Source organism: Trachurus japonicus, chromosome 17 (assembly GCF_045865225.1).
Source record: "Trachurus japonicus isolate A0001 chromosome 17, Traja_1.0".
In the NCBI taxonomy this organism is placed as follows: Eukaryota; Metazoa; Chordata; class Actinopteri; order Carangiformes; family Carangidae; genus Trachurus; species Trachurus japonicus.
In genome coordinates this window covers 1,195,689-1,210,813 of record NC_140923.1, presented here as the reverse complement: position 1 = coordinate 1,210,813, position 15,125 = coordinate 1,195,689, and the positions used below count along the sequence as shown (strand labels likewise).

At 44.8% G+C, this 15,125-nt stretch overlaps 1 protein-coding gene across 1 annotated transcript; it reads left to right on the top strand.

Moving 5' to 3' along the window:
- The first annotated feature begins 7,536 nt into the window (after positions 1–7,536).
- Positions 7,537–8,688, top strand: LOC146969673 (carbohydrate sulfotransferase 5-like). The gene has a single exon (XM_085804489.1). The coding sequence runs from the start codon at positions 7,537–7,539 to the stop codon at positions 8,686–8,688; it is 1,152 nt and encodes a 383-aa protein (XP_085660615.1).
- The last annotated feature ends 6,437 nt before the right edge of the window (positions 8,689–15,125 follow it).

Genomic DNA, 15,125 nt, shown 5'->3' with positions numbered 1-15,125 from the left:
TTCAAGCGACTGGCTCTTCGTTGTATTTGACAGCAATAATATAATAACAATAACAATAATAATATTAATAATAATAATAAGTGTGCCCCCAGACCCCCCTGCAGTGGTTCAGTTTGCAAGTGTGTTTTTATTTCTCTGTGCGTCACAGAGGCATGCACATGGAGCCCTTCATGCTATTTAATACATTTTTTAATTACATTTTTGTTTGTTTTCGTTTCTTTTGGATTTTTGTGCGTATTATGGAGCTATTTTGGACCATGTTTGTAAGTCTTTTTTTCCTGGATTATATTTTCTAAAATTGCAACAAGCAGGGAGTGTGTGAATGAAAACTACCACGGTCTGCTTCCCGTTCACGCATCGCCTCCTTCAGATGCCGAGACATTGCGTTTATTAGTTTTAAAACATGACAAAATGCAAGAACAGGAGCCGGACCCTGTACGCGCATATGACTGTGGCGCCGTCTTTTAATGTTACAGAAAACCCTGCATTATGTTTTTGCTCCTCGTGTTCCAACAATTATTATATATCATTATATTTGTTTTCTGTTTAAAAGGTACAAACGTAAGCAAGTATTCACCCATCTTTTAACCGGGTAGTTACATCTCCAGTCGGACGAGCGCACAGCTGATGTGCTTCCATTCCAACAGACGCACGGATTCAGTGTGGACAGAGAGCTGGCTCGACGCTGCGCTGCCGCTGTTTGTCGTCATTGAAAATAACGTGAATTTTGCATAATAATATTTCGGGTATCGGGCCGGGTCGGGCCTGGTTTTTTAATTAATTAATTTGGGCTCAGGTCGGGTCGGGTCGGGTCTGAAAGTCTCGGGCTCGGGCCGGGCACGGGCTTCATTTCCAGGTCAGTTCCCACCCTCTAGCGGGTGCTGTCTGAGCCCCGGTCCCGTCCCACAGCGCTCACCGGCGGTCAGTCTCACAGTGTCACCACGGGCAAAAAACAAACAGGAAAAAGAAGCAGCAACAAGGTATTGAGACAGTTAACTGTTAATCAACTTCATAAGCTGTGTGTGTGTGTGTGTGTGTGTGTGTGTGTGTGTGTGTGTGTGTGTAAGCTACTATGGCGGAACGTGTCCGGGGGGTCGTGACGACCACTGGTCGACAGACAGAATCTTTGGTCGGGGGCAGCCCTAATTTAGATATGGGCACACTATTTACCTTCTTAAAAAACAAAACAAAAAGAATATTAAAAGAATGATTGTTTTTTCTATCACATCACATCAATGTCATGTCATCATGAGGTGGCAGGAGTTAGTTTGATCAGTACTAATGCAGTTAGTCCAGTCAAAAAGAGTATTTTAAATGTCCAATTATCACAGAACTCAGCAGCACGAGTGCTGACGAGGACCAGAGGGCGGGAGCACATCACAGCGGTTTTAGAGTCGCTGCATTGGCTCCCCCCCGTACGCTTCAGGATCTGTAATGTCTTAACGGCCTTGCGCCCTCTTATTTATCTGACCTGCTTTTACCATATCAACCCTCGCGGACCCTGAGGTCCTCCGGCACCGGCCTTTTATCCATACCAAAACCCAGAACCAAAACCCATGGTGAGGCGGCATTTAGCTACTATGGCCCCCACCTGTGGAACAGCCTGCCGGAGAGCCTCAGGACCGCAGAGACAGTTGATATTTTTAGGAAGGTTAAAGACACCTTTTTAGTCAGGCTTTTAACTAGTATTTTAAATTCTTCTTACGTTCTTATGTGGTTCTGGTTATTTTATATTTTTGCTTCTATCTTGTTTTTTAAGATGATATTAATCTTAAATAATTGTATTTGTTTACTTATCATTGGTATTATTATTATTATTATTTTTATTATCTTACATATTTTCGTCCTTTTAAAGCAATACTTACCGATCTGGCATTTCACTCAGCACAGCACAAACATTTGAAAATCAACAGCTCCACCTCCCTCACAAGTCCCACCCACCTCTCCCTCCTGCCGCATCTCCACTAGAGTGCCTAGAGAGAGAGAGTGGCGACAACGGAAGTTCAAAATGCTGGCCGATCACGTGGTCCATGTAGCCTCAGAAAGTTCCCGGAAGTGCTTGGCGGGCAATTGAAAGCAATAGGAAAACCCCGATAATTGCTAAATAACGGTCAATAAATGCTTTGTTTTGCGGTATTTATATGCTTGTGTTAATGACTTTTAACTGTGTTAAGTTTACTTAACCCCTACAGTCATCAACAGCAATAAAATCGTAGCATTTTCTCTGTTTTTATCAAACTTTCAGACTTGAATGAGGCAAACTGACAGGTCACTGACAACATGTCTGGACTCACAACTGCATGATGATGACAACCGTGTTCAAATAGGAAATCCATGCAAATGCTAAAATTTGATTTGAATTCATTGTAAATACACGTAATTCTATCACTATTTGTTAACTATTCTTCTTATTAGGCTATGCTTGTGTTGCTTTGAACTCTGTTAACTTGACTAAACCCTTACTGTTGTTGACAGCAATAAAACTGTAATATTTCCTCTTTTTTTTACTTTCAGACTTGGTTGAGGCAGAGTAACAAGTGACTATGATTTGACAATTGACTACACAACAGCATTATGATGATAACTCTAATAGAAAATCCATGGCAAATAAATTAAAGTTTAATTTTAATTCATTGCAAACATAACTTTCCTGTGCGGGAACACCGTCCTGGTACCGCAGCTCCGCTGAGCTCCACAGTCTGAGCTCCAGCCCGCTGAGCCCAGGCTCCCTGCTCCTCTCACCCACAAACCAGAGCCCTTAGCTGGGCTGCACGGTGACCAGCTGCCCCCCCCCCCTTCCCCCCGGAGCTTTGCTACGCACCGCTACCGACGGCAACGATGACGGCGGTCCGATAGCAGCGGGACCGGCGGCGGCGGCGATGATAACAAAGGACCGCCGCGGCCGGGGTGTCCGGTGGCGGCGGTCCTTTGTTATCATCGCCGCCGCCGCCGACACGGTAACGGGGGCAGGGACCGACCGCGGCGCGGCGAGGACGATGACCGGTATTGTTTAGCGTATTTTCAGAGTGTTTTCCATTAGTTGGTAACTTTAACATGACAGGCTTTGTCATACTGTGCAGTGTTGTGCAGAGTGAGAGTAGTGTGGCGCTGACTGACTGTAGATTGGAGGAACAGGTTCACTCACAGAAGCATATGGCTGCAGTAACATGTGAACTGCGGCTTGATTTGTGAATTTGTGACAAATCTGCGGACGGAAGTGCAGCACAGCTGTTGTTCGGTACGGTAACCAGTTAAATCAGACACCAGTTGGGCCATAACACCGGTATTTTTGAAGCAGCAGGGAGCAGTGTGTGTTTTTCTGCCTTGTCCTAAGCCGCGGACAGCGGGGAAGTGGATTGTTTTGACCGCCAGGGGGGCGTTCCACACGGGCCGTGACGTCACATGAAAGCTATCAATAGGCACTCTAATCTCCACGAGCCCCCTCCCTCCCCGCTGCATGCGTTGGCATGGCAACGGTAAACAGAACAGGAACGCGAGTGAAACGGGAACAACACAAACAAACACAACACCGGAGTTTTAAACCGTATAAACGGACTCAGTGATGATGACTGATGAGTTTTATAATAAACTGTTGTTAGCCTACTGCTACTGGAGACGCAGGGGAAGTGATTGTTACAGATTACAGTTCTCAACGAGCCGGGCTGGCGGCCCGACCAGCGCCACCTGATGCTCCAGACCGAGCCGAGTCGAGCCGCGCCGGTCCGGAGTTCAACCGGGTCCGGACCGCTGAGAACTCACAGAGCTAACAGTAGCCTAGCCGTTAGCACAGAGCTAACAGTAGCCTAACGGTTAGCACAGAGCTAACAGTAGCCTAACGGTTAGCACAGAGCTAACAGTAGCCTAGCCGTTAGCACAGAGCTAACAGTAGCCTAGCCCTCTAGCCGTTAGCACTGGATGCTTTATAGACACATGTGACTTCCTGTGTTTACGTATCACTCGGGGCTGATCACTATCAACGTTACAATATCAGACATGAAACTCCGCGACCAGCTGCGGCTGCAGTTATTGGTCTTTTAAAAAACGATTTAGGGACTGTTCGTTATTTATCATCAGTGCCACCGGAGGGATTCACAGGACTTTTTTTTTTTTTTTTCATGACCCCCCTGTCGGAGTCAGTAAATTTTAACATGACCCTGCATTAAGCCTTATCAAAAGATACATGACCCCCCCCCCAGCCATCAAGGACGTGACATCGCATCACGTAGCGCGTGACACTACATTATTTCATTTTGACAACCATGTGTGCGCAACACCTTCTCATCAATCCATGGCATTTATCAGCTGTTATTAAAACCCAACTCATCAATAACAGAATCGCACACTCAAACCCTCCACACTCAAACCGAAGCAACAATAATGTGAACTGCACTCAACAACGTATTACAAGGTTTACGACAGATATGACAGACAACTCTGTGTGTGTGTGTGTGTGTGTGTGTGTGTGTGTGTGTGTGTGTGTGTGTGTGTGTGTGTGCGCGCGTGTGTGTGTGTGTAAGAAAGAGAGGGAAAGAGAGAGAGAAGTAGATAAAACCAGCTAGCTGTTAGCTACCGTAGCTCAGGCGTCGGTCTCCCGTCAGGTAAAAGCTGCCGTTTATTCCTCAAATGAAGCTCATGAAGTTGTTGAGCCTCTCTGGTACAGTTATCCATCACTGCAGTTGAATTAGCCGCTAAACTGCTGGACGCTAGAACCGAGGGGGCGTCTGTTTGTTTACAATTCACGAAAGCAACGTGAACGTACGTGCTGCTCAGACTATGTAGAGTTACGCAATGAGGTACTGAAGTTAAACTCACTCACCCATAAAAGACGTGCTAAGCCGCGGGCAGAACCCTTATTGAGTTCTTGGCGAAGCGGTTAGCATCGTCGCCTGCCGTGCGGGAGACTCGGGTTCGAACCCCACTCAGGGCAGACCAGAGCAATATAAAATAACGTTGTGATTTGGGCCGTTGGTCTCGTTGTCATCAGCGTTTGTAGCTTAGAAATGTCCCGTTTTTGTTTTGTTTTTATTTTTTGCGGGCATTGCAGTGTCCTCCAGACAAAATGTTGAATGACCCCCCCTTGCTGACCTTTTTTTTTTAGTGGACCCACCCCTCAACAAAGAATATTATGACATGACCCCCCCCCATTTTCCTCCGGTGGCCCATTCCATAAATAACGAACGGTCCCTTATTTCCAAAAACCTTCTTTCTTGTGTGTTGTGACTCTAGTCTCCTCTGCTCATGTCCTGCTACTGCTCTGTCAATAAGCGTTCTTCCTGGTCGGGAGGGGGGAGAGGAGGAGAGGGGTGCACAAAGTGATTACATATAGAGAGCCTAAGCGGAAGCAGGAAGTAACGGCGCCATGGGACCTCAACTCTGAAAAACTCGCCATTCAAATGAATGAGACTGAAAATTTTATTTCGTGATCCGATTGAATTGCGCCATGAGAAAAAACTCTGTCCTCTACCTGTTTAAAACATCACGTTTCATGCCGAGAAATCAGCCGTTTATCATAAAACGGCAACAGAAGAATGTATTTTGTGTAAAGACGCTCTACGGACTACAGATCTGTGTCCCACAAGAAATACGTCACCAACTGACACGGGAAAGGGCGGCATTTGGTGTGTGACGTCACCTACGCCACCTGTAGTCTTTCTGCTTACAGATTCTTCTGAATTTTATTCTACAATAGCTTTACAACAAACTGCTGATTTCTCGGGATGAAACGTGATGTTTTAAACAGGTAGAGGACAGAGTTTTTTCTCATGGCGCAATTCAAACGGATCACGAAATAAAATTTTCAGTCCCGTTCATTTGAATGGCGAGTTTTTCAGAGTTGAGGTCCCATGGTGACCGTTACTTCCTGCTTCCGCTTAGGCTCTCTATTAAGTAGGTTTGGTCGCTCGTCAAATCTTATTAATCGGACCGAATAATATTATTGGTCAGACTTTTCTCAGAATTATATGAGAATGAAAAAATGATGAGTTTTTAACCCTGTTGGGTTTCTCTTACATTTTAATGTATCATCAGATTATTAATAGCATTTTAACTTAGACAAAGAAATGTGCAAAAGTTCCAGAAAGGTAAGTATTGCTTTAAGCTGTTCACTCTGTTTACTTATTTTGTCAGGTTTTTTTTTTACCCTATCTTATGTTTTTAGTTTTAGCTTTAACTCCAGTGTTTCCTCAGGGGGGTCTTCCACGCTGGGAGCTGTGTCTGGGCTGCTGCTGGGGGCGCTGTCCCTGGGTCCCTTCGGCTCGGCTGGCTGTGGTCTGTCGGGGTCGGGGGGCCTGGGCGCTGGTGCCCCCTGTGGCACGGCCTGCGACTCCTCCCAGTGTGGACGGCCCCAAAGATAGCGCTTCTTCAATCCTCAGTGTCCATGCCGGGGACGGCTCTCCACTCCGACACCCTGCTGTTCCGAAATACCCCCACTCCGAAACACCGCTGTCCCACGTGACGTTGTTTACTCTGTTGCAGCTTGTCTGTGAAACGCGCTGCTCAGGGACTGGGCAGATCTGTCCCACTTGCTTTCTCCCCGACTCCGTTGTTGGAGATCTCCCACACAATAAAAGAAATACACTTTTTTTCTCCCCCCTGCTCCGGCTGAACCCGGCTTGAGCTCACAGGGGTGCAAGGCTGCTGCAGCCGCCGCTCGTGCTGACAGCTGACTGAGGGAGATGCTTTGGTTGGGTTTAGGCAATGAAGAAAGGAGTTGGTTAAGTTTAGTAAAAAAGCCCAGGTAGAGGCTAGACAGGCTAGAAGCAGAATGAACGTTACATTAATATGAAGTATTTGCTTGTTTTGCAGTTAATTTTGCACATGATCCGTTTGACCCCAAAAAGGAAAAAAGGATCATTGCGCACTGCACAGCCTCCGTTTCCTTTCTGATTAGGTCCGTCTGTCCGTTCGGAGTGGGGGGGTTCCCCCAATAGCCTTTTCGGAATAGCGGGGTCTTTAGAAAAAAGTAGAAAACCCCCCTATTACGATGAATGGAAGTCTACTTTCGGAAAGGCGGGGTTTCGAAAAGGCGGGGTGTAACCTGTCATGCTATGTCTCCCTAGTGTCAATAGTGAGAGTGTGCATGTGTGTGCATGTGTGTGTGTGCGTGTGTAGTACGGAGGGAGGGGCTTTATTTGTAATTGTTTTTTCTATGTTTCTATTTTTTTTCTTTCTTTTTTCTCTGTGTGTAAAGCACTTTGTGTTACATGTCTATGTAGGAAAAGTGCTCTATAAATAAAGTTTGATTGATTGATTGATTGATTGAATCAGAGTCAAGCCACCAAATGAACCACAGTTCGTTCATAATACTGAACACAGAACTGTAGTTTCAAACTAATCATGTTTCACTAATTTGTCCATCCATGTTATTTGTGTATAGAACATATTATCTGTTGTATCAGTCGATCAAACCAACCATAAGAGCTGTTTAATATCTGTCTCTCGCTGTCTTTTCTGTTGCAGAGGTAACACAGCTCCACAGAAGACGTAAAAAAACCATCCACATCTCGCAGAGGCCACTGCCAGAGACCGTTACCCATGATGCCCCGCTGCAGAGTGAGCCTCAGCACCATGCTTTACCTGGTGATCCTGCTGGGTGCAGCAGTGGTGCTGTTCTGTGCCTGGTTTGTCCAGTTCAATCCCTGCAGCTCTGCCTCCTCCAACGACAAGGTTCACGTTCTGCTGCTGTCGTCCTGGCGATCAGGCTCGTCCTTCCTCGGCCAGGTGTTCAGTCAGCACCCGTCTGTCTTCTATCTTATGGAGCCCGCTCTGCACGTGTGGGTTAAGCTGGAGAAACCCAAGAAAGGGGAGCTGCGCATGGCCCTGAGGGATCTACTGCGGAGTTTGTTCCAGTGTGACTTCTCCGTGATGGATCCCTACCTTCACAGCAACCAGTCCATGTTTGTGTGGTCTCAAAGTCGAGCTCTGTGCTCGCCTCCAGCCTGTTCTTTCGCACCACGCGGCCACTTAGGCGACCCGGATCGCTGCGAACAGATGTGCCGGCCCCCCAACATGCAGCAGGTGGAGGAAGCCTGCCACACTTACAGTCATGTGGTGTATAAAGTAGTGCGTGTATTTGAGCTGGAATCCCTCTACCCACTTCTGCAGGATCCAAGCTTAGACTTCCGCATCATCCACCTGGTCCGAGACCCACGGGCTGTGTTGCAGTCTAGGGAGGTGGTGGGTCCCCACTTTAAGGCAGATAACGGTGCTGTCTTGGAGCAGAGAAACTTCCCACCTGATGAGGTGCCATATGAAGTCATGCAGGAAATCTGCCGTAGCCATGTGCGCATCAATGACAGGGCCGTCCTGAAACCCCCTCCTTTTCTAAAAGGGCGTTACAAAATGGTCCGTTATGAGGATGTGGCACGCAACCCACTGGAGAAAATATCTGAAATGTATGAATTTGCAGGTCTTGAGATGACCCTGCAGGTGGGGGAGTGGATCTACAGAGTTACCCATGGAACAGACAAAGATGCTGGAGCAAAAGGCTATTTACGAAACACCACTCATGTGCCTGAGGCTTGGCGTACCCTGCTGCCACACAGCAAAGTCAAACGCCTCCAGGAGGTGTGTAAAGAGGCCATGTCATTGATCGGGTACAGGACAGTTAACAGTGAAGAAGAACAGAAAAAACTTGACATCGACCTGCTGGTGCCACGGAACCAAACGGAGCATCCAAGTGATAGTTAAAACATGAATGACAAAGGCAGACGACATGGGACAGAGGGGCTGATGCAAGATATTAGACAGATGTGCAGCCAAACTGCAAAAGAGAACCAGATTCACTGAGGGCGTATTCACACCAGGCTCGTCTGGTCCGCTTGAAACAGACTTTTCCTCTGGTGCGGACTTTTTGGGGAGGTGTGAATACAAACCAGCGGACTCTGGTGTGGATCAAACAAGTGAACCGAGACCACCTCTGCAGCTGGGACTCGGTCCACTTGTTTGATCGGCACCAGAGTCCCAAACGAACCCTGGTGCAATTCGCGTAGGGGAGAGCGGGGTAAGTAGTGCCAATTTTTACTTAAACTGCCTTTAAAGCAAGGGGATTATAATAATGCCCCCAACTAATATATGTACATATAGTTTAGGATGTTGTGCATCCCTGGGAACAATCACTTTGAATCTTAAATCAACTGTTTCAGAAATATAGCTTTAGAAAAAAAAAAAAAATTCTGGCACAACTTGCCCCCGGTGCGGGGTAAGTTGTGCCATTAGAGAGAATACACTGGGGTAAGTTGTGCCATTAGAGAGAATACACTGGGGTAAGTTGTGCCATTAGAGAGAATACACTGGGGTAAATTGTGCCATTAGAGAGAATACACTGGGGTAAATTGTGCCATTAGAGAGAATACACTGGGGTAAATTGTGCCATTGATAACTGAAGTAAAACAGATCATTTTAATGTCACAAATGTTAATGCTATATAAAAGCAAGACATTCAATACAAAATTAAAGCCGGAAGCGGCGATGATCGGGCCCTCGCTTGTCCCCATGTAGTCGCGGAGGCCTGAGGCACACTGGGGGCTGTGGCGCAAAGAAACGCCATGTTTTGTTCATCCACCAGGCTACGAGCACAACCAGACTGGGCAGGTGTGTTCAGGGGCGGTCCCTCATCACACATGTTAAGTTCCAAGCAAATCCGTGCCCACTGCCACGTTTCTCCTATACACAGACAGCACTGCCACTGGCACAACTTAACCCAGGCCCTTTGGCACAAATTACCCCAAGCCCAGCATTTTGAGAAAAAAGGATTCCCCTGCTGTTTTGAGCTGGCATCATGCTAACTGTATAGACTCATGGTGTAGCTTAATAAAGCACTAAAACATGTGTGAACTGTTTTCAAAGTTATCTATAATTGTTCAAACATGGCAATCAAAAAACCTTGATCATAGAAATTTTACTTTGGAGGGCAAAAACTTGTTTTTTGAACATAAATGTGCTTTCCTCTCAAGCCATGTGTCTCCCTTCTTAATAGGATGAGTGAAATGGATGCCCCTTCAAAAATATGTGGTCACATGACCAACTTCTTCTATGGTTTTCTAGATAACAGGGGTGGAACTACTTGCCCCATGGCACAAATTACCCCACTCTCCCCTACGGTGTGAATGCAAACCAAACCTTTCCCGAACCAAATGCAAAATCCAAGCGCCTTTTTGGATTCAACAGGCTTCCGTTGTTGTCAGAAAATGTGGAAATGATCAACAATGAGCCGTGGGTCAACATGGAGCACAGATAGACACGCTGCCTCCTTGATATCTGGTCAGTGGAAAACATTTATCAGATGCTGGAGAGGACGCACCCACAGCCGTTAACGATGCACATTCTTAATATTTTTTTAAAACTGATAACAGAAAGTCGTTATCCGATTAATAACCGTTAACAGAATGTGACTCGGCTTAAATGCCGATCGGCAACGCGGCATCCTGAGAGAATTATTATGTTTTTTGTTTGTCTGTTTTTTGCTGTGCCGTCCTTTTTCTCTCTTTTTTTTTTAGCGCACCATCCTTAAGACGCACATGCAGACGTGTGTGTGTTTGTTGTCTGACCATCGTCATGGTGACGGCTGCATAACGGCCACATATACAGCCTCCAAGTGATGAATAAGCACAGGACAGGTGCAACTGGAAATACTACCAAACTGAAAGGGCAGCAAGAAACGCATTCATGACCTCCATTGTGGACTTCTCGTGGAAGATCCCGCTGATAATTTTTATCCAATGATTGAGCGACTGTGGGACACACGTGCTTTTGTTTACAAAGTTGATCCGCTTGTGAAAAAATGCAATGTGAATACAAACCACACCAAGTAAAAAAAAATGTAGTCCGCACCAAAGCAAGTGAACTATGGGACATTCCTGGTGTGAATACGCCCTTAGATTTGCTGACAGCAAGTTGTGCCCTGAAGCCTCTGTAGAAACCAAGCATCACCTGATGCTCTGAACTACACATCACACATGGCTCTGTGCAGCAGCCTGAAAAAATCATTTGCAAGGCCACACATAGAAATAATTCAGTTTGAAATATAAGTGAGATGACGAAGAGGCTTTATTTAAAACAAAAATCGGGTCCATGCCTATGTTCCTACAGCCTTATGTTCCCACAGCCTTATGTTCCCACAGCCCTATGTTCCCACAGCCTTATGTTCCCACAAGATTTTTCTTAAAATTAGGCCCTATGTTCCCACTGGACTCTCTCTACCTATCTGGCCTGTCTTTTTTACTAAACTTAACCAACTCTTTTCTTCATTGCCTAAACCCAACCGATGGTGGGACCAAAGGGCTGTGGGAACATAGGGCCTAATTTTCAGTGACAACAAAAGTTAGAAATGTGGGAACATAGGGCTGTGGGAACATAGGAATGACCCCCAAAAATCAACAGCATTCATGACTGAGTAGTTCTCCACTTTATCTGCCTAGCCTGTGAATCATGTGGGCTCTTTTTGGCGATAGCTGCACACTCCCATGTACAAAGTGAATCTGGGGCTGGGTTTTGCACAGTGTAATCTTTCTGGTGGTGACAGTCACATTAGGGGAGGTAAGTTTACTTATAGCTCAATGTTGAACCAGCAGAGCCACACTTTGAATAACAGTTAATTATCTTTGGCTTCCACCTCTGCCTCCTCGTTTCTGTATTTTCTATCTGTCGAGCCTCTCTCCTCCCTTCGCTCAGGTGCCTGGTGAATATCAATAAATGGTCTTGGACTGCCATCTAGGGACCAGTCTTTGTAAGTAGTCATAGGCACAAAAAGGAGGAGACTATTGAGACCTGTAATCTCCACCTGTACCAACTCCATCACCATTGTCTTTTCTGGGTTGGGGCTGCCTCTGTGCTGCTGAGCTTCTTTCGCCTTTGTTGGAATTGGATTATTTCTCAATTTCTGTTTTATTATTAAATCCTTGGGATGTTCTGGATTTATTGGAGTCATGCTCACGTTATCTTTATTTTTCTATTCAGTTGGGATTAATTGCATTGGTGGAATTTTTTATCTGAAGACTATATGAAATTTGTGTGCAGTGAAGTTTTCAGGGTTGTTTTGTGACCAGTAATAATTGGGAAATTGTAAATTAAATGTTTTGCCTGTGTAATTTCTTGAATGTCTTCTTTCCCTTTTCTGTGTTTCCTTGCTGTAGTTTTCACGATGCTAAGGCTTCCAGCTGGTTTGCCTGATTGATGAAGGTCGTTTAGACCGAAACGTTGCAGCAATAAATATTCGATGAACCAAGTTATTCAGTGTGCTGGACTCCACTTTCTTCTCATGATCAGTCCGGACCTATGGATCCTAGTCCAACACACCTGAAAAAATAGATGTGCGGAGACGCTCCCTCACAAACTCTTTCAGCTACAACATTGTTGTCATTGGAGGCATTGATGGTTTTTCTCGTAAGGTTAGCACAATTGTTTGGACGAAGTGCACATATATCTATAATTACTAAATACTTGAGTGCCCCATAGACATGTAATGGTATTTGTGCTGTGCTGCAGATAGTGTATCTTGGTGCAGCCTCAAACAACAGGCCTCAACCACCCTGGCATTCTTCCAGGAATCTGCCGACAAGTTTGGTGTTCCTCTCAGGTGAAGGAATATTATAAACTAGGAGATTTTACATTTGTATGACACCTCACATCACTACAAGGACACAACCAGAAAGGACAAGGCATGGAACCAAATTGCCTAAGTTTTGGGAGTGGACGGTGAGTTTAACTACAAAGAAATTACCACGAATGACTGTTTTATTAATGAGTGCAAATTGTATTAAGTGCTTGTTAACATGTTATTCAGTCTAGAAAACCGTTGGGTACCCATGCATTACAATGAACAAGTTTTTTTTTAGATTTTCTCCCCCACTATCAGTTAACTTGAGAGAAAAAAGTAGTACATTCAGGTAATTCTGAAATATGTCCTTATTATGATGTTGTTTTATAGCTCTGGGAAGCACATACTCATTTGGAAAATAAACTTAGGCTATTCTTGTGATAGCTGCCTTTACTTTACAATCACAAGTCTTGTTGTGTGGGATTTGAAGAGAAAAAAGAATACATTTTAAAGCAAATCTCTATTTCATCTCTGCATTAATTCACAAATTTTCTATTGGAATATTTCTTCATGTAATTTTTAGGGGTGGTCTCAAACTTATTTAAAAAGTATGTAAACAACAAATATATTGTGTGCAATATTTTATTTTCAAACACAAACCACACAACTGCTGTGTGAGTATGTAGCTACACATCATTGTCCTCAATGTCTTGGCAAATCTCACACCATTCTATCCTGCCAAGACACACACACCGCCTTCTGGGGAGTTAAAGCAGAAGTAAGCGATCCGGTGGTTTTGGCTAATGCTGCGTTCCAGTCAGGCTTTTGAAATCGTAAATTACAGCTTCAAGTCACGACTTACGACTTTGTAGCGTTCCAGGCAACCCACTCGTGTTTCTCCGACCTGTTTTACCGGTGAAAGTCACTATAACGGCCACTCGTAACTTCTGACCCGTGAACTGGTACCAGATCGAACTGGTACCACTTCATGGTCGGAAAAATACGAGTTTCCTTGAACGCACCATAACAGTCCTCGTCCCTACGTCGCCACATTCACGGCGTCCCTTGGCTGCACACACAGCCCTGCATGCCGTTCTCTCTCCTCATTGGATAAAAACTGTAGGATACGATAAATGTTTTCTCCTGGGCTCAGAGCAGAGCAGAGTGACTGACAGACCCGTGTTTCAGACCAAACACTCTATAGAAGTGATTGCTGTCGGAAGATACAACTATTTAAGACTTAGATTAACACAAATATATCACTTACTTCTGCTTTAACATAACTTTCTTTTAATATTGAGGAAGTGGGATGTTGCTCAATGTTTTTGTTTTGTTTTATTATAGATAGATAATTGCAATCAGCTGAATGAAATATAAAAACAGTCTGCGATGGCTCCTCACTTTGCTTTTATTCATATTCAAAGTAAAAGTTCATTCAGGATATTTCAACGTGTATTAGCACCAACAACACACTTCTCATCCTGCTGAAAACAGAGAAGGACACTTATTTAATCTGATCTTAAATGCAGCGGCAAATTAGAAACACGAAATTGCGTTGTTGGAAAACAATATAATAGGCTATAAAAAATATAATAATAAAATAATATTTTTATCTGTGGGAAACCTGCAAGTGCTATGTGCGGCTGGGGAAGCGAAACCGTTCGGCTCAGAGAACGAGAGCTCGTCTAAATGAATCTTAATGTTGCTCCTGTTGTAAAACTAAGTGAATTATTTCTGCTTCAACATGATCGGACTGAGAAGGAAAGGACAGTCCCGTCAGACATTGCCAGCGAGCAGGTTATGTTCACAGGGTCAGTTGAGTTTAAGTTACCTCTCTTCCTGGAACTGAAAACTCAGTTTCCCTCATCTCAGGGTTCACTCTGAGTTTTCACATAACCCGCTTTCTGGAGAATACCCCCCTGGTCACTGAAAACTATGAATGATCTTTGTGACTCTGTACATCTCTTTGATATCGCCAAACCGCGTAAACCCGACCAATTAAATAGGCTATTAAAATCAAATTCAGTCATGCTGCCTGTTCCCCATTTCGTATTTTTGATCTGAGCCTAAAATTTAATTATGAAAAACCACATGTTTTCGTTTTTTTTGTGTTAGATTAAAAAATAAAAACAAAATAAACTGTCACTTTTTCATGAAAGCTCTTCTTCACAGTCTCAGCTGGATGAAGCGCAGGATAAAGTGCGAGTGCACCGAGTGTACACAACAACAACAACAACAACAACACACTCGCATATCAGTTGCACATATGAAATTAAAGTTTTCCGGTTGGAATCAGCTCAGGTTATTCCGTTTGCGTGCGTGATCCCTAAAACCTGTCCCTCTTCAGTCATTTATAATCGTTAACACACACACACTTTGTACGTGTAGACACTCCGTGACTCTGCTGTTCTGGCCCTGACATCTCTTCCTCATCTTTCTCCTCTTTTTCTTCCTCACCGCAGTTCTCAGCCTCTGCAGATGAAATGAGGAGGGGGGAGCCTAATGCCATTTGATTCGTCAGGGGCCAGCGGAGCCTTCGAGGAGTGAGATGCTGATGAAGAGGAGTCACAAGTTATATTGATGGCTGTTT